Source organism: Charadrius vociferus, unplaced genomic scaffold, assembly GCF_000708025.1.
Source record: "Charadrius vociferus isolate BGI_N301 unplaced genomic scaffold, ASM70802v2 scaffold455, whole genome shotgun sequence".
NCBI lineage: Eukaryota > Metazoa > Chordata > Aves > Charadriiformes > Charadriidae > Charadrius > Charadrius vociferus.
Genome location: NW_009648550.1, coordinates 4,646,986 through 4,665,550, shown reverse-complemented (window position 1 = coordinate 4,665,550; position 18,565 = coordinate 4,646,986). Strand labels below are relative to the sequence as shown.

Sequence of the window (18,565 nt, the reverse complement as noted above, 5' to 3'; positions counted from 1 at the left end):
GGCCCACGCGTGTGTTGGAAGCGGCGAGGGGGGAAAGGAGCCGCTTCGTTTGCCGTGTGGGGCGCGATGCGAGCGCGTTTGGCGTGTGCCGCCCGTGCGGCGTGGGGCGGTGCAGCTGGAGGAATTTACAAGTGATGCAACTCATTTCGTTGGAAGAGGGTATAGTGGGGCGGTAATTCACTCGCGTTCAGTAGCGGAATTGCATGCTTAGGAATGGGGCAGAGTGCCTCTCCTAAGGGGGGGGTCAGTTGTTTTTTTTTTTTTAATGTCTGGCCCCGATGAACTTTAAGTAGCCGGGTCGAAGGTGCTCTAGGGTTCATTGTGAATACGCAGCTTTTCTTACTATTAAAATGAATGCTTTTGATTCCCGTGCACCACGTGCTTAAATGAATCGCGTATATCGTAATAAGCTAACTTGTGTTAAACTTAAAGGTCCAGGGTCATGGAGAGTTGGGATAGCTATGTAAACAGTGCTATAAATGCAGTTCTTTTGACCTTCGGTAGATGTCAGATTCTTGCTACGTTGCGGTTCAGATTTTTTTTTAAACTTTTTCTCTTCTTTTGTTTCTGTTTCCCCATTTATTGGCAGTATTGAAGAATTGAGTAGTGGTCGTTCTCAGAGTTTAGGTTTAAACCTGTTTTGGGTTTTAGGTACGTTGGGGGGGGAAGTATAAGAATATAGTAAATCAAAGATTATAAGCTTCATGTGGGCACACTGTTAGGAGTAGGAAATGGAGTTGATTGCCGTTGGTATTGACCACAAAGCCGCCATTTCTGTATTTCAGTTTGTGAGTAGGTAGGTCATTTTGAAGATAATGCTGGGAGTGGCAAAGAGCCCTATTCAAAACATTTCCTTTCTGCTTCCATGTGGTTAATAACTTCTCTTGGTCACGTGGCTCCTCGTTTGTGCTCTTAGGGCTGTGTAAAAAACACCGAAAGAGGCTTAAATCTGAAATGAATGGCCCTACCTGAGGAACAACTGATTTATGATTTTTATTGTAGTTTGAAAACCGCTTTCCCAGCTCGCGGTTTAGCCGTAGAGGCCAGATGTGAACAAAAAGGGGCGTGCCTGAAAGCACGCGTGTCTGGTGGGAGTATTAACTGCTCTAAGCTGACGAACGTATTAATTGGTGCATTTTCCTTCTAGTAGTGCTGCTGGCTGCCCCTCTGTGAGATGAAATTTTCAAGTGTCCTTCCGAATTAAAAGAATGAAGTCAGCCTTCCCTGCGGTCTTGTTTCTTGCTTCCATACTTAACATTGCAATTTTGGAAACTTTAGGAGTTGGGGGAAGACAGGGGTGGAGTGTTGGTTTTAATGTATTTCGGTTTCTACTTGATATTTATTTCCTTCCGTTTTTTCCAGGTAGATGTTATAAGAAGGCTGACTAGATGTTGAGATGGAGCCCTCAAAATGGTTATGTTAGTGTAGTAATACTAAGTGAGGTTTTTCTTGAAGTTAATGTCTTTCTGTATAGAAGTAAACAAAATTGCTTGACGCTACTTGCAAATACGCATTTCTAAACAAAAGATTTTCCTTGTCTGTACACTACTGTAAGACTTTCACTTAATTAGTAATAACTTGGGTTGAGGCACAGGTTTGTCTTGCTCTTTGCTTTGGAGCATGACTTAAATATGTAAGGCATAAAATGAATTCTTATTTACACATGAAGTTACTTAGCAAGAGCAGATCTGATTTCTTGCTTATGCCCAGCCATCCCCTTCTTTAGAGTTGGGGGGGGGTTCTGGAAAAGTTTCAGGTTCTATCTTTCTGAGTATGCAGATAGCTCTAGTGTAACTTTTTGAGTGATCTTGCGGTTGTCCAGGCTTCTGGCTGTTTCTTAAGTGGGCAGTTTTATATGGAATTTGTAGCTTTATGGAAGATTCTGAAAAAGGGGTGAATGGCAGGGAGCTGCTGTAGAGGAGAGGGTAGGAATATGTGTTACAGTTGCCAGTGACTGTGAGAAGAGGGCATTAAACTTGGTCAGGTGCTTCCGACATGGGGGGTGGTGTGAGAAGGTTAGAGTGTAATTCGCTATCCACAGTTCTGTGTTTTCCTGGCTTATTTTCTTGCTTTTTGTAATTGCCTTTATCTTGTACCAGTCTCTGGCTGGTAAGCATCTTACATGCACACTCACAGTCACACACACTCCACCTGACTTCCTTTGCATAATATCGAGGCTGCTATATCTAGGACAAAGAGTTAATGCATGTGTTGCTGGTTTTATGGGACCTGAAACCTCCAGTAGAATTCCATTTCGGCCTGAAGTGATCTAGTGTGGTACACGGAGTAACCTGCTGACTTAATAGTCCCCTTACTTAATTCTCTCAAAGTGCCTTCAAACAGTCAACTTTCTTAGTTTCAATGGTAATTTTTTACTTGTATGTAGTTAACTTGTAAGGTTGTTTTTTCTCCCCTCAAGTATTTGAAAAATGCCCTCTGGCTAATTTCTTACTGTGTATGTAGATCACATTTCACCTCCATAAACAATTGTTTAAAAGCTTTTAGAACTGATCTTCTAAATGTGCACGTTGGCATTGGAAACTCAAAATTTGACTGAGATTGCTAGTGTGGGTTTTGGTTATAATGATACTAGGTATTTCTACCAGCAAACGTACTGGTTTACACATGTTTATAGGCTGGTAGGGGTTGATACCTGCATGAAATAAGTTTTAGCTTGCTGATAATGTAGCCCATTGACTAGTTAGAGTGTTATAATGTGTTATACCTGCTGAAGACCCTGAGAATTTAGTTGGGGTAGTGATGTGTGAATTTTTCAGAGAAAGCTTGTCCTGCTAGTTTCTCAACAGTTAAAGGAGTGTTGTATTCAGTGCTCTCTAGTACTGCTAACAGAACTCATCTCATTCAAGTGAGATGCTTAAGGTGAAGCACTTGCTTTACAACTACATCTAATAATAATTTCTTAGTAATTGATGAATTTTTTTTAAATTTATTTTGCAGTAATCTATGCCAGCAATTATGACAATGTTAGCAGACCATGCAGCTCGTCAGCTGCTGGATTTTAACCAGAAACTGGATATCAATCTCTTGGACAATGTGGTGAACTGCTTGTACCATGGAGAAGGCGCGCAGGTAATGTGGACTTGGAACCTTCATTTATTGACTATGTTTAACATTGTATCATTTGAGCAAATTTACCAGTTTTTATTAAGTTAATTAATATTAGTGAATTTACTCTGCTTGTGACTGGATTGTCACTGGTAATTCACGTGCCCTGGTTTAAAAGCAGGCCTCATGTAATGAACATCGAGATGATGCTTAGAAAAATGTTAGTTTAGTGTGTGTTCATTTCTAGCATGCCTTCTGCTGTTGAAAAGTATGAGCAAGGACAATTTGGTAAGGGCACTTCTACTTGTAGCTCACATTTTCTGACATTTCTTCAGGAAGGTTTGAGTTGCCTATTATTTATTATCATGGATAGGATTTTGAAGCCATAAATTTAATGTTGGCTTCACTGAAGGATTGTATTTAAAAGAAAAATCTTAATGATGTATTTGTAATTACAAAGAAGCATGTCACACACATTTAAGACAGGAGTTTGTCTTTTCTTGTGTCTAGTTTCTTTTCCCTGTTACTGTCTGTCTGCACAGGTTCTTCTTGCACTGTTTTTTCTTTGGACTTGATGCAGATTCTGAAGTCTTAAGTTTAATTTGGAGGAATGTGTGCATTTGTGTGTTTGCATATATTGTCTTGAAAGTAAATCTTGTATTGCTTTTATGTTATTTCCAAAGTAGTTCAAGAAATAGACTTAAATGTTGAAAGCAAGTATTGCTACAAGGGTGGTGGCATGGTTCCTCTTCTGGTGAATTTTAATTGTTCATGCTTAACAAATTGGGAGTTTCAGTGTCAGGCATCTCTTACTAAGATATTCTTGCACAACAATAAGAAGTGAATTAAAATGAGACAAAGTAGTTGATGCTTTTCTATTCCTTCCAGCTGTTAGAATAAACAGTAATACACAAAACAAGTATAAGCAAGTATATCTCTTTTATATAAAAAAAAAAAAGTTTTTGTGGGGCCTGCTAACCTGAATTCCTAGAGGTTCTGAAATACCTTGCTGTTTTTTGAAATAGTTGCATGAGTTTCCTAAACCCAAAGAGTGACTAGCTGCAGTTTTTAGAATGATATGACAGAAAACTCTTGTAGCTTTTGCCATGGAAGTATGGACTTCCGAGTGCTTGTTTTATAAGTGATATGTTTGTTTACTGTACTGCCTTACAAAGTAGGTGGTGCTTGTAGTATTGTTTGGTTTGAATGAGGTTTGTGAAGTTGGGAAGGTTTATAAGGAGAATAGAGGATTAACACTAAATAGAATGATCAAATTGCCATTGTTCTGGTATTGTGAGAAGTTGCTTCACTTAAAACAGCTGGGTGTAGTCTCTGGTATTTAGAAAATTAATACAATAAGAAGCAAAAATTCAAGAGGTGGCACCTAACTGGCAAAAGTGAATTATGATATAAACTCACTTTAAATACATGTACTAACGTGTGACACTTAGTGAAAATCTGGTTTGTTATTTTAGTACGTTTCCAAAAGTGGAGCCATATTTCAGTGAGTCTGTGAGCTCTTACCTCTTCTAAGGAATACAAAAGCAGGAAAAATCTTCTCTGTGGAGCCTAGCAGCTCAAATCATTACTTAAAAGGGTGACAGGAATAGTAGAAGTTGAGTAAACTAGTTATTAAAATTGGGAGATTAACAATGGTTTGCCTGAAATAGATTAGGGTAATGTTAGAGTAAAAAAGGCTTAGAATGCAGCATGGATGGCCCATGCTGAACTTGCTTTCAGATTCACCTGTCCCCTCCTTGGGCTTCTTATCTCTGCTTGCAAAACTTTTATCTGCCGGTCTATATTAGGCAAGAAAGACTGTCCTAGACTTCTTTTTTTCTGTTCATAGCTCTTTTTGGTATACTTCTCTGAAAAGAATGGATGTCCCCAACCCCACCCCAGTGCAACACATGACTAAGGAGACCTCAGACAACTTATAGATGTTTGCTTGGACTCATCCCAGACTCTTAATTCTGTTGCACTGTTAGACCTTCACGTGTCCAGAAGGATTATAGGCTAGCTGATGTTCTTTTTAGTAGCAACAACACAGGCTTCGATTTTGATTTAAGTATTACTGTTAAATTTATACTTTTTAATGAAACTACAGGAATTGATGTCCTGAAATGGGGTTAGTGGGTATGGGAGCAAACTTTTCAGAGCTTGGGAGAATGATGTTGAACATCTGTATTTTGTTGGTGTTGAAATTTGCTCCTGTGGTACGTCACCAGTGTTAGAAGCACCAAGGAGGCCAGTGTAAAAACACACACAGGTTGAACTTGGAAGTAATACTGCTGTTCTGTCCCTCTTATACTGAACTGCATCAAAAGTGCTGATTTTCTTTTCTTTATTTTATTTTTTTTTAAGCTCTGATGTCATACTGTGAGAATATGGTTGTACTGCTTTTGGATATTCCTTTTAAGATTTGTTTGGTACTGCTCCATATCAGATCTACAGGGAGTTACTTTGGTAGTCCAAGTCAGTGTCAGACTGGGAATTGCTCCACTACGCTCAATTATATCAAGTAGGGCTGCCAGTATTGTACAGGTATTTTAGACATCCTGGCTCTTTACTGTTGTAGCTTTCTGTTTTAATTTGGTAAATCCCATACCAAATTTGTCTGTTTCTTGCATTATATTTGTACAGATTTGGGGTCTTGATGGGCTTTCTCTCTTACTGAAAATACATGTTTTCTTACACCAGTTGAAGATTAGCTCAAGTATGTTCTTGTAGCAGACTAGAAATCTGCATAGCTGCAGTAAGTTCTAACTGTTGAAGTTAATCCTAAAGCTTTAACTGCTTTGTGATGCCTTTGAATTGTATCTACAGTGCAGTGAAAGAATAAGCTAAGTTCTGTTAATTGTCATGTAAGAAGTTGATCTTGTTGGTAAGAGAGTATCTGATGCTTGTAGGTGATACAACTTGCAGCACGATCTGCCAGTACACTGCATTTTTGGAAATGGCTAACATCATTTGGCTCCCTAAAAAATATTTGTGGACATCCAGGCTTTTGAAAAGGATAGCTAAAATGAATTCAGCTATTTCAGTGTGTAATTGCTTCAGATGAGGTTTTGCAAGTTACTGAAACCATAGTATCTAGTACAATAATTGGTAACGTCAGTCCCAAGGAAGAACAATTCATTAGGATGACCAACTCCCTTCCTCCCCCCCCCAATCGGTTTTTATTACTGTTTTGTAAGCTGTTGGATACATCAAGGGATTTCTCAGAAGTAGGGATTGGAGACCTCTAATGTTCCACTCCATGGTTCTTCAAAATAAAATCAGCAGTTCCTGCATCAATGACTTTGCAACATGGTACAGTAATTTTTAACGCTGGCATTTTATGTGAATGTTTTCAGGAGCAGTTGAAAGCTTGGGTGCTCTTGAATAAAATTTTGTCTACGTGAGTTTCTTGAATGGGAGAAAACTTCATTCCCTAGTATGTTTTCCCTATAACGTGTGCTGTTCTCACATGTTCACTGCTGATCTAGATGAATCATTTGGTATGGAAGAGTGGAAGTAAGTAAATGACTGTCTTGCATCAAGGTGTTTTTGGAGTTTGGTTGTTAATAAACTTAAACTGTCACACAGAAGGACGCTTAAGGGACTTGTTGCTCCTAATTGTGTTCTGCCTAACTCTTGGATAAGTGATTCAAAGACGTGTTATATATTAATGTCTTCACTGACAGGATGTATTTTCTTAAATAATCTAATACTAATACTTTTTTTATCAAACTTGCTTTTAGCAAAGAATGGCACAAGAAGTCTTGACTCACTTAAAAGAACATCCTGATGCGTGGACAAGAGTTGATACTATTTTGGAGTTCTCTCAGAACATGAATACCAAAGTAAGCAAATTAACTTTTATTGATTTCGTTTTCTTCTTTCTTCCATTCATAAACTTTGAGGAAGGTATCTCATTTTTAGCCATAGACTTTCTTGATTCAAACCACCTTTTTTTTATGTCTTGTTCCCAAAGTTGGCTTTAAACAAGAACTGTAAATGGACGAAATATTTAAACCTCCTTTTACATTGGCAAGAGATTTTCTCCTTTTTTTTTTTAAAAAAAAAAAAGGAAGAGCTAAATTGGAAATACAGGGTTTTTTTCAAGGCACGTACAAGCATAATGCCAGTTCCAAAGATTGGTTTGTGTCTGTATACATCTGAGTAATGAAAAGTTGCCTAGAGTCACATTTTGTCCTTGGGTAAGTGCTTGGCTGTTTTTGCTCATTATGAGAGCCGTATGCACGTGACTGAGGAGAGAATTTGTCCCTAGGTGTACTAAAGACAAAATAGAAACCTTATTAGGCCAAGAGCAATCAATGAAAGTTAAGCACCCCAAACTCTTTGTAGTATGAGATCAGTCTTTACTAATATGCAGAACACGTTTTCTTTGTACTGCTGTTTTAAATCCATCCTTCATGGTAGAGACTAAAAGGGGCAGCATTCAGTTTTTTTCTACAATTTTAAATGCTTTACCTAAGACTTCTGAAGTTTGAACCAAAAGGTTGATCAAAATGTGTTTTCACTGTCTTAAAGTTGATGGTTATTCTCTCAAATGACTGACGTGCATGTTTTTCTGCTTGATACACGCTGTGTTCGAACAGAAAATAATCGTGTGTTGATGGCTTCTGAAATCAGGCGGTATTTGTGAAACACTTCCATTTATTTTTTTTTTTCTCTGAAGTTTAGGGGAAAACGGTTTAAAGAACTTCCTCAAAGTGCTAACCTTTAAGTAACAGTGTTTGCCTGTTTGCTTGCCTGGTAAACTTTGCTTTTTATACTGACAGACATTACTAATGTTTAAGTTGATTTATCAACAGTATTTTTAAAAACTCAAATTTGTCTTGTGAAAAATGAGATGATTAGAGGAACAGAAAGAAAGCAACAGGTAAAGAATTCTTCAATTTACATAAATTGCAAATGATTTGGTGCTAAATTTATGCACTATGACATTTGGCTTTTATGCAATCATATTTTTTCTTTAATTAAAGCTGTTAACACTACCTGATATTAATCATAATGTTCCATTATGTTGATTGCTTGTAATAGGAAGAAAAGGGGTGTCTTCCTGTGCAACTGACACAGCTAGGCTTTGACGGCAGGCCTCCACAAGGTCTACCCTTTTGATTCCCTTTAACTGAATTCTGTTCATCAATTGTTTTTGTTTCTTGGGAGGTGGGAGGGAAAGGGATTCGGTGCATAGAATAAGTAATAAGGGTACCATAGAAATTTCTACCATAGGGATCATTTCATACTTTTTTTCAGTCTTTGCTGTTACCTGTCCCTCATCTTCATAACTGAGCAGGGAATTGCTATTAGTCAATTAGAAACAAGCAAACCAAGAGCCAAATGAATTTTGAAAAACGTCTATTTTTTTGCACAGTTTAAAAGTGCTTGCATGCACTGTTGCAATAGTTGATTAAAAAATAAGCTTCTGACAGATCGCAAAAGTTGTAATGGGGGGGCTTGGTGTGTTTTGTTATCAGGGAAATCGCGAAAATTAGAACTGTCAAATTAAATGAAGCTTAAAAACAAAATAAAAACCTCAGCCCCTTGCAGAGTGGTCAGGCGCAGGCTGATTGAAGCCTTCAAACGTGGTATGGCAAGAAAGATGCGTAGGTCAAGATTGTATGCATTGATTTTATTACTGCTGCCATTTTATTTCATGTGCAAGTGTTAGGAAAAATGAGTATTACTAGTACTGAGGAAGAGGTGAACAAGACAATACGAGAGGGCAGAATTGAAGTCACATATGTAGAAAAGAATGAGTAGAAACCTAGACAGCATGAACTTCTTCACAGTTTAAAGTACGTGAATCTGAATTGATATTTGAGCAGATAATGAGGTAGAGGTGTGGCAAATTGCTAGAGGTGTCTGTCCTTTTCTTTGACTCAGAGGAAATCCTGAGTGGGGAAACAAAGAGTAAAGATGAGGTCTGTCCTTAGTTTATGTCAGGACTTTCATTTAAGTTTGTTTCATCATCCGGTGCTTTTCTGAAATGAAACTAGACTTGCCATTCTGGTCTTAAAAGCCAAATAAATCGACGCGTGAAAAAAAGTTTGGAAGCAAAACTAACATTTTTGGTTAGCTGTTATCTGATCTGAAAGGGCAATTAATATGTGTGCTTGTAGAATCTAGAAATTTAACTAGAGTTTAGATCTAACTTCAGAGAAGTTAGCACTGCATGATATCAACGTTCATACTTTCAGCATTGTTAGAAACTTCTGTAAGTATGTATTGTGAGCCTGGATCAGGTGCAGATGGTGTCTATAAATGTATAGCAGTGGCTGAAATCACTTCGCAGGAAATGAAGCATTTTGCCTAAGAATGTTTCCATGCATTTTCCTACATGAACATTCCCTTGATTTCGTTTAGCTTTTATACTGAGTAATTAAGAAAATTTATGAGTTAAAATCTAGCTGTTAAACTTTTGCTGCTGACCATGAAGAAAAAAAATACCCCGCCAACTTTCTGTTAATGCATAATTTTCCGTGGTACACAAGATTTTTGGAAGGTGACAGAATATTTTGCAAATGCAGGATGTACATGTAAAGCTTGTGGGAACTTGGGTTGGCTAGAGAAACAAAGGGAGGTAGGTTATGCTAAGATGAGAACAGCAAAAACGGTATTTTAATACAATGTAGTTTGGGACAGTCTACATTGTGTTTTTTTTTAAGTAAACTGTAGTTTATGTGATCCCTTTGGTTGAAATACTAATGATCCTACTTTGTATAACAACTAACCATTTTAAAGAGGAACTCTTATTCTCAGCCAAACCTTTAACTGTGAAAACTTGCGTTTACCTTTCAGGCATTGATGTGATGTTTTCTTTCTTCTTAATCCACTGCAGATAAAGTAAACACAAAACTCCTCGTCCCCTTTTCTCTCCTGTCTATTCATGCTAATGGGGTTTTACATATTAAAGCTCTTCGATCATACCATCACAAACTTCTTTCCCTGTTACTGTGAGTGGCAGTAGGGACAAATGGGCAGAGGGACTGGCTTTACCGATTACTTTGCAAACTTAATGGTTTCGGGTAAGAACATAGGAAGTAATTCCTGAAAGGTAAAAGGATTTCCAAGAGATATTCACGTTTTTATTATTCTTTGACTGAGCACAAAAGTTCATCTTTAAATAGTAGAAATAGCTGCCATATTGGGGTGGGTATTGAAATTAAATAAACCTGTGGGTTGTCTTGCTGTTCCTAAAGTAACACACCAGTGAAGTTTGGGAAATACTTTCTTTAGAAAGTGTCAGGACGTGTGATGCTAAGACAATTTTTTTTGCAGCTTTTTAGAGGAATGATAGGAAGCTTGAGACCATCCAAGCTGCTAAATATTTTAGGAGCCTGGTTGTGTTAATGCTTGTACATATGAGCAGTCATTTATGATGCAAATTCATATCTGGCTGCTACTTTCTCTTCTCCAGATAGCCAAAATTGTCTGCCAGAGGGCTTATCGTTATTTTTTTTCCCCCCTCCTGGTGTAAGCATGATCAAACAGCAGGACTTAGTATAGTGAAGAATAAAACAAGAAAAAAAATATGCATGAAACCTCAGTAAATGGGTGAATAGACATATATTTAATAAAATTGTTAGTTTAATAATCTTGAAGTCTTAGATGTTAAGTGTGAATGTCTGATTGAATGAGAGTCCTGGAAGTTAGTTAGTCCTACAGTAATGTACTCACATTTTGTTCTTCTCCAATTTCAGTATTATGGACTGCAAATCTTGGAAAATGTGATAAAAACAAGATGGAAGATTCTTCCAAGGAACCAGTGTGAAGGTAGGGAGGGATTTTTGTCTTCTCTTAACTTCATGTATTAACTGATATTTAGCTGTCAGTCCGCATGTAAGTGATTTTCAGCTTCAAATACAACTAGGCGAGTAACTTCTCATCACGTAGTAAGGCCATCTGTGCTTTTCTGGATAATGAAACCATGTCTTTCCCTTTTGTGATGATGTTCTCAGTGGGATGGTGAGCACCTGGAATTCTGTAAATGTCATGGGAAGATAAATGGTGTGACAGATAGTTTTGAAACATCATCACTTAAGTGTTGTACTGACTTACAGGCCAAACTTATCTGAAGAGGTCTAACCCTAGGCAGCTTCTGAAGTTAGCTCCTGGCCTTGAGGTGTAGGGTAGGTTTTGATTCTCTGTACTTGGCAGAAGAGGCTCTCTTCAGTCTGTCTGGGCCATGTGTGTGGCCCCACCAGTGCGCTGTCATTTTTCTGGTAGGTTGTGGTCCATCTGGTAGTGTGTGTAGATTTATGTGACTTTTTTGAAATTGTAAGCAGTCATAATTACTTACAAAATAGAAACACTAAATGCATAGTCTTACCTATTAACGGTCATTCATTCTTTTAGGCAGTGAGATACTATAAAGTCTGCTTTTAATTCGTCTAAGCGTATATGAAGCTAGATTGCTGTAACTGGATGCACAGTGTAGGGCAAACCCCAGTGTTCTGTCATTGCAAGGAATCTGGAAGTCTTAAAATAAATGCTGTGGTTTGGTTTTGGTTTTTTTCCCCTCCCTCCCTTACAGCTTGCAAGGTGCGCTGAATTTTAGTTGTTAGCTATAGTAAATGAAGGTACCTCTACGGTATAGGATTAGTGCTTGTTCACATAGATTTCTGTCAAGTCATGGTAACTTGGACTTCAAAACATTATACAACTACTTTAAATTCTTGACACTGAACTTTGTCACAATATTATACTTGGCTTTTTACTAAAAGCCAGTTTTGGAATTCATTAAAGTTATTCCAAATTTCTGTGTTCTGCTATGAGCTTCATCCTAACAAATGTGTGTCTTTAGTTCAACCTTTTAAAATATTTTCCCTTTCACAGAGCCAAACTAAAATTGTGAAATTGACTTTTATCCTAACATTTTAGGGGAATTGAGTTAGTTGGCTTTTTCTTGTCTGGTTTCTCCTTTACACAAATAGAAGAGGAACCAAATATATTTAGCATACGGTGGCATTTGATCCATCTTGGCCTCAGTGGTGTAGGAGGGAGAATCAATGTTTTGTCTCTAATCCAGTTTCATCTTGTCTGTGGTGGTGTTGGTTGTTGTTATTTTTTTGACTGATGATATTGGCTAGTACAAAAGAACTGCTCCAGAGCTCATTCAGACAGTTTGATTACCTGGGAGATAAGAAGGCTGGTTAAATTGAGGTTTCCTTGATTCTGATTCCAGTCATTCCTTTAGCTGACAGGATTTTCCTGTTTGAAGTATAACCAGTGAAATATGTGTGCAGGAAACTGAAACTCAATATAAGAAAGTAATGCTTAGTAACCAAGCAATTCATGCAGGTTATACATCAGCTAATTTTGTCTTATATCTTATAAATATATATCTCGTATATAAAACCTAGCATGTCTAATTTGATTTGTGTAGCCGACAAATCTTAAACTTAAGATGAAACTAAATCCATTTATAAGAAAATACTGTTTTCCCTTTGTAACAATAGTAGTACTTGAGAGTTGCAGTTAAGAGCAGACCCAAATTGAGCTGTCAGTGAATGAAAAAGTTTTTGAAACAGCTCGCCTGAAAATTCTTGGAGAAATAAAGTGTCATAAATTACAGAGCCTGAACTATAACCTTTTTTTGTCTATCATCCCCCCTCCGCCCTCCCGCTGTACCTCAAGTTGTACGTCAGAGTGACTTGTTGGGCATTGAGCTCAGCCAGGGTGTTGTTACCGCTTCTGTCTGAATGCTGGGAGGTTTTAGCTTCCAGCCTGGAATTCCAAATACAAGTAGGAAAATACGGGTTTTTTTGAAGTGTCTTCTTTGGACTTCAAACTCCATTCTTAAGTTTGTTTTTATTTTAAAATTGCTTTTAGTTTTGAGCTCTTCTGGCCCTGGTACTTTTTAACTTGTTAAAAGTTGTTCTGTTCCTCAGGTGTCTGATTTTGAGGGTTGAGGATTGTAGGCAGTTTGGCAAAGTTCATCTGTATCTGCCTATGATTCTAAACCAGGAATTGGACAAAACAATTTACACTTCTAAAATACTTATGTGATTACTCTGCTCTTTCTTGTTCTTGAATTTTTGGTTGCTTCTGGAGTTAGGAGTTTGAACCAATTGCTGACCTGGTCTTCTTGACAGAAGTGGAACTTGTGGAACACAACTAGTAAAATTGAAGTTAAATGAGATGTCTGGCCTGCACGCTCAGCCTTCAGACACGTTTAGCAGTAGACTATAGCAATGGGTCAGACTTTCTTGCTAAAACTCATTTAGTCTTTAAGATAATGCTTTGGATTGCTCATACGTGTATACAAAATGATGTAATGTGGTTTTCATTCAAACCTTACTGAGGCTGCTTTAGTGAAAGGTGGGTGGCATGTTCCAGAACAACTCATACAGTGGTGAACTTGGCTTATTTCCAGGGTATCGTGCTATCATTCTCAAGTAAGAATTCTCAGTTTATTGAGGTGATACTAAATTGCTTTAAACTCTGATACTCTGTAGAGCTGATTATTTAATAATGCTTATAAAGGACGTCATTTGATTAAAGTGCTGTGGTCTCAATAGGATTTTCTCTTACAGCGTGAAAGCCTGCCTGAAGTAAAGGCTGCTTGGTTTTCACATTCAGTGATATGTTTCATTAATCCTGCAATGTGGAATGAAATTATGTTCCTGTGAATTGAGCGAGCTCGTCTGGAGTGTTTTGAGTTGGAATGGATAAACACTTCTTCCTTATGAAACCTGAACTGCCTGTACAACTCTTCTCATTTTGAAATGGAAAAAAAGTGAAGTGTTCAGAGAGATGTGGTTTAGTGGCTCACAGGAAGGTCCTGGAGTCAAGTATAAAGCTTCTGATACAGTGGAAGCTGCTGTAGAAGATTTGATTTTTTTTTTTCTTTTTTTTCTGCGGAGTGATTAGATATTTTAATGGAAATTTCTGACCTGCTTCACGAAGAGAAGTTTTTTGATTCTCTGTGTAATGAGCTCCATGGGACTTCTCTGTGTGTGTGAAGACAAGCTCTATGCCCACTTTAAGAATTTTCATGAATTAGCTTTTTTTTCCCTGCTGAAAAGCAAATAGATAATTGATTGTTCGGGTTCACCACTAATGAAAGATGATTTGTGGGACAATATGGGATAGCATTGTTTCTTAAGACTAAAAATAAGATAGTATTTTGACCACATTTTGGGACTACTCAAACAGTGTAGTGTAAGCGTGTATGTATACAACATCCCTGGAGGTGACAATTCAGCTTTAGAATTTGAAATTCTAATTTTGGTAGCAAAATAATGTTAATTTGCTGAGTTGCCTTGTCCACCTGCTTCACTTATGCCTTTTATTCTTTAATATGAGCAGAGAATTTATTAATTTTAGTAAACTAGTGTAAACTCGCATCTGCAGCACCACTTACGATACTTTTCAATGCTTATTAAATGTTGTGCTCTGTAACTGCGTAAAAGGATGTGCCCGTATGTCTTAAGTACAAGAAGTGGTTTTGTCTACAGGTGTGTACTCGCCAATGCTGTGCATTCATGGTAATGTGCTGTATTCGGTCACGATAGGAACTCCTCTAAGCTCAGGTTACACAGCCTAGATGAGATGTAATTGCTTCTAAAAGGACACCCACAGGTTAAAACGGTAGGATATTTCACACCAAGTTTAGACTGCAGAATTTACTACTGTTGGGTAATGTGATGTTCCTCACTGTCCCAGTCCAGCTCTGACCATTGCATGGCTTGGATCACCTGTGAAAATACTTTCCCTCTGGAAAGTGTTTCAGTCTTACTGTATGTTTGTCTGTCTGTAGAGGAGCAACTTTCACGTAAGGACTACAATATCTAATGCTCATCCAGAAGCTTTCTAAAAGACCTTGAATTAACGTCCTTGTTCTGTCCTCTTTTTTTTGTACTTTATACAAAGGTACTTTTTGTGCTTTGCTTCCCAGAAGATGTTAACAGTCCAGGCCTTCTGACAGTGATGATGTCCAGCCTTCCTGATAATTGGAACATAGTTTGATGTTGGAGCTAGATTGATCTAGTGCTTAACTGCTGTGGATGAAGGTGTTCCCCACGTGTGCACTTCTTGATGTCTTTGAGCCAGTACTGGTGCTTCTCTGGCCCTTTAGTGAACTGGTTCAGGGAGCTCAGATGGCAGAAGATAAGTTTCAAAACACTTTTGAAACTACTGAACTTTTTTGGTAATTCTATTTTTCTAGTAGTTCAGCCTCTGAACAAGTTCTTGAGCAGGTGCTAAGACTCAGTGCTGTGTCAGTGAAAGTTTTGGAATGGAAAACAGAATCTGCTACCTTTAGTCACAGGTTGTCACGAGATCGGTGTAGTTGTAATGTCAGATGGTCCTTTAAGAATGTTATGTGTGTCTTGAGTATTGTGATCTTTTTTTTTTTCTTAATTCTCTTTCATGTCAAGGTCTGTTTTCCAAGAATGTCTGTCTCTTCCTGTTTGGCTCAATGAAGGGTCTGAACTTGACAGTTTTGGTGTTGCCAACTTCAAGACTTGTTCAGCTGTGTCTGTGATTGAAGAAGACCTTTTAGGCAGTGGTTGTGTGGCTTGTGCATGTCCTGTGCCTGCCTCCTTAAAATAACACTTCTTTTTAAGTTCTCAAAACACACTGATTTTAGTAAATCCTGCTAAAATCCACTACCCTTGAACAGTTGGACATGTTCTTGGACATGTTCTGCTGAGAAATGGTAACTAGCTTATGTGTTGATTTTTGTCAGAGTCTAAAGTTGAAATATCTCCGTTCTACTGAGAATTATCTTTCCTGTGGAATGATAAAGAAATGAGCTATTAAATACGGAGCAGAAACCACAAAAAAAAAAAAAAGCAGGAAGTGCCACTTAGGCCAAAAAAAGCATTATAGAATTGGATTGCTTCTGATTTTATGGGATTAAGAGTATGACTTTGCTCAGTGGATAGACCTCAGAAGCCTGAAGCACGACCAGTGAAAACTAGCAAATTTTTTAGGTTGCCTTTTGAGCTGAGGGCATGGCTTTTTTTTTTTTTTTTTTCCCCCAATTGAGAAGCTTTGGAGCCAAGCAGCTGTTTTCATCTGCTGATACCAAGATCAGATCGATGGTGGCATAGCATTTGAGTTGTAACTAAACAGCAGAATACTACTGATGCAGCAAGATGGAAAATACGCAGCTTTGGAGTCGGAAGTCTTAAGAAAAATACCTGCTTTCTAATTCCTTTTTGAAATGCAAAGAGTTGCACCAGTAGGCTTCCCTTAGTGGTTTGGCAGACAGTTACAATAGTTTAGTTTCTGGCACTGCAAGCCTATTTCCATACTATTTAGTGGGCTTTCATATCTCATTTGTTGAATTACTGTAACGCTTCAGCAAAGTGTGTGTTTTTTAGCTTTACAATACTAGGACATGCCTATGATGTCAGACTAATGCTAGTGCTTGGTAATAGCTCTTACCCAGTGACTGACAGTGATATTTATTTTGTTCATGACCATTTTTCTGGAGCAGTGTGTGGATTAATGCCAGCTGATAATGATGTATAGTTTCATTTGTAATTGGAGCTACCTGTAGAACAGCCTCCTGTCTAGTATGTATCTAATGGCTCAAAGTCTAGACCTAGTTTTTCCAGATTTCCTGAAAATGCAATTACCGGACTGTGTTGTTTAATCCTGTTGCTCAGGCCTGAAATGCAAAAAAAATAAATTACTAATTCTGATAAAATCTTAGAAAAGTTTTAAAATTTAGAATAGTGGCTAGGGGAAAACAAAATGTCTTGAACATAAGACGTTCTTCTCAGTTTTGTCTGTATGAGTCAGTTGACTGTCTTGTGGAAGAAATGATTGAAACCAGATTTTGGGGTTCATCAAGTGGAATAGCAAAACATACACCTATTGTAAAATTTCACTATGACAAGAAAATGCTTGCCCGGTTTGAAAGTGTTTAATCCCTGATGTGCCCAGATCGATCATTATGTCAAAGCTATGTTGAAGTAGAACTATTAGTAATGTTCATCTAGTTCATGACAAGAAAAGACATGCAGAGAGGATCTGGAGTCAGTTGTTTTTGTACAGAATGATTTTAGATACATATATTGTGATGAAAAGCCACTTGGAAAGTCATTGTTTCCATGTCATTGATAGGTTAGTGGTGAGGAGGGAGCTGAAGTTTAGGTGGCAAAATGAAACAAAGGTGAAAACTCTAATGTAATTTTAAAACATTTGTGGAAGAAACACAACAAAATAAGTGATATGAATGTGGTCTGTGCCACCAGTTGACAAATTAATTTAAGCAAAAAATGCAAAAGCAATAAACCATAGTTTATTAAGAGTTTTGTTATCCACAGCATCCATGTGTGCCATAAAAGTACAGTAGTCCAAATCCAAGTGCATCGTACTATATTGATGAATAAAGTTTTAAGTTTTGTCCTTGTAAGATTGTGCAGGGAAAACTTTGCTAAGCTCTGGCACAGTGTTTCACTTTTAAATGCTGTGCACAGAAATTCCTGTGTTTAAAATGGATCACCTAAGTAAACTGGAGCATCTCTGAACTTTTACGTACCATGAAGGTGACGTACCAAAGCTTTCTGTGCAATAATAGCTAAGTCGGCATTAAAACTGGAGTCATGCGTAGAAAGCTCTCTTTATTTTTGGAGTTCACTTTTTATTAATAAACCTTTAGTCAAAGAAAATGGAGGAGTCTCTTGCTTGTTTTTTTTTCTTGCCATTGTAAACATTTGACTGAGGCGATAAGAATGTATCTGCCAACTTTGGAGTTGTTAGATGTGATTTGAAAATGCGTAATGGGTAGAAACACGTTTCACTGAGGGAGCTCTACAGCAGCATTTGTAAGTACCTGCTGCAATACATGGTCGGGGTCTGGACAGTGCTGGATACCACCTTCCTATCATCAGCCTAAGACAGTGCTGTGCAGTGCTGCCAATGCAGGGTTTCTTGCAATTTCTTGCAGCCTTTAGGAAGCTGGTAGATTGATCTGGTGCAAATTACTACAAGCACACTCTAATCCTTAGTTTGTTTTCCCTTTGTTTTATTGAAATAATTTAAGTGTAAAGCTATTTTGTACGTCTGAAATATCCTCTTGCAGAATTGATACAAAGGTGGATTTTTTCCATATGGCACGCAAGTCGAGGGATACTCACTGACACATGCATATATGTTCCTTAGAGGTGTTCCTTTTAAAAACATGTGAAGAATGTGAATTCAAAAATATTTATTACTATACTTTCGGTATCTGGCAGAGTTGAAAATAAATTCCTAACTTTTTGCAGGTATTAAAAAATATGTTGTCGGCCTAATTATCAAGACCTCGTCTGATCCAACATGTGTAGAAGTAAGTGAATTCTTTTCAGGGGAGGAAAAGGGAAGGGAATATTATGCATAACCTGACTCCTCTTCTCTTCTCCAGAAAGAGAAAGTATATATTGGGAAACTGAATATGATTCTTGTTCAGGTAAGCTAGAGTTGATAAAGTTTTACATCTTGTTATAAAGTGTTTGTGTTTGCATGTGTATCTAACGTATGGATGCTTCAC

At 37.7% G+C, this 18,565-nt stretch overlaps 1 protein-coding gene across 1 annotated transcript in view; it reads left to right on the top strand.

The window, feature by feature from the left end:
* The first annotated feature begins 2,964 nt into the window (after positions 1-2,964).
* XPO1 (exportin 1) overlaps positions 2,965-18,565 on the top strand; it is a 33,281-nt gene continuing 17,680 nt past the window's right edge. The window contains exons 1-5 of the mRNA XM_009886024.1: positions 2,965-3,090; positions 6,810-6,911; positions 10,779-10,851; positions 18,303-18,364; positions 18,440-18,484. Of these exons, the coding sequence (XP_009884326.1) occupies positions 2,965-3,090; positions 6,810-6,911; positions 10,779-10,851; positions 18,303-18,364; positions 18,440-18,484 (408 nt within the window). The remainder of the gene's footprint in view (positions 3,091-6,809; positions 6,912-10,778; positions 10,852-18,302; positions 18,365-18,439; positions 18,485-18,565) is intronic.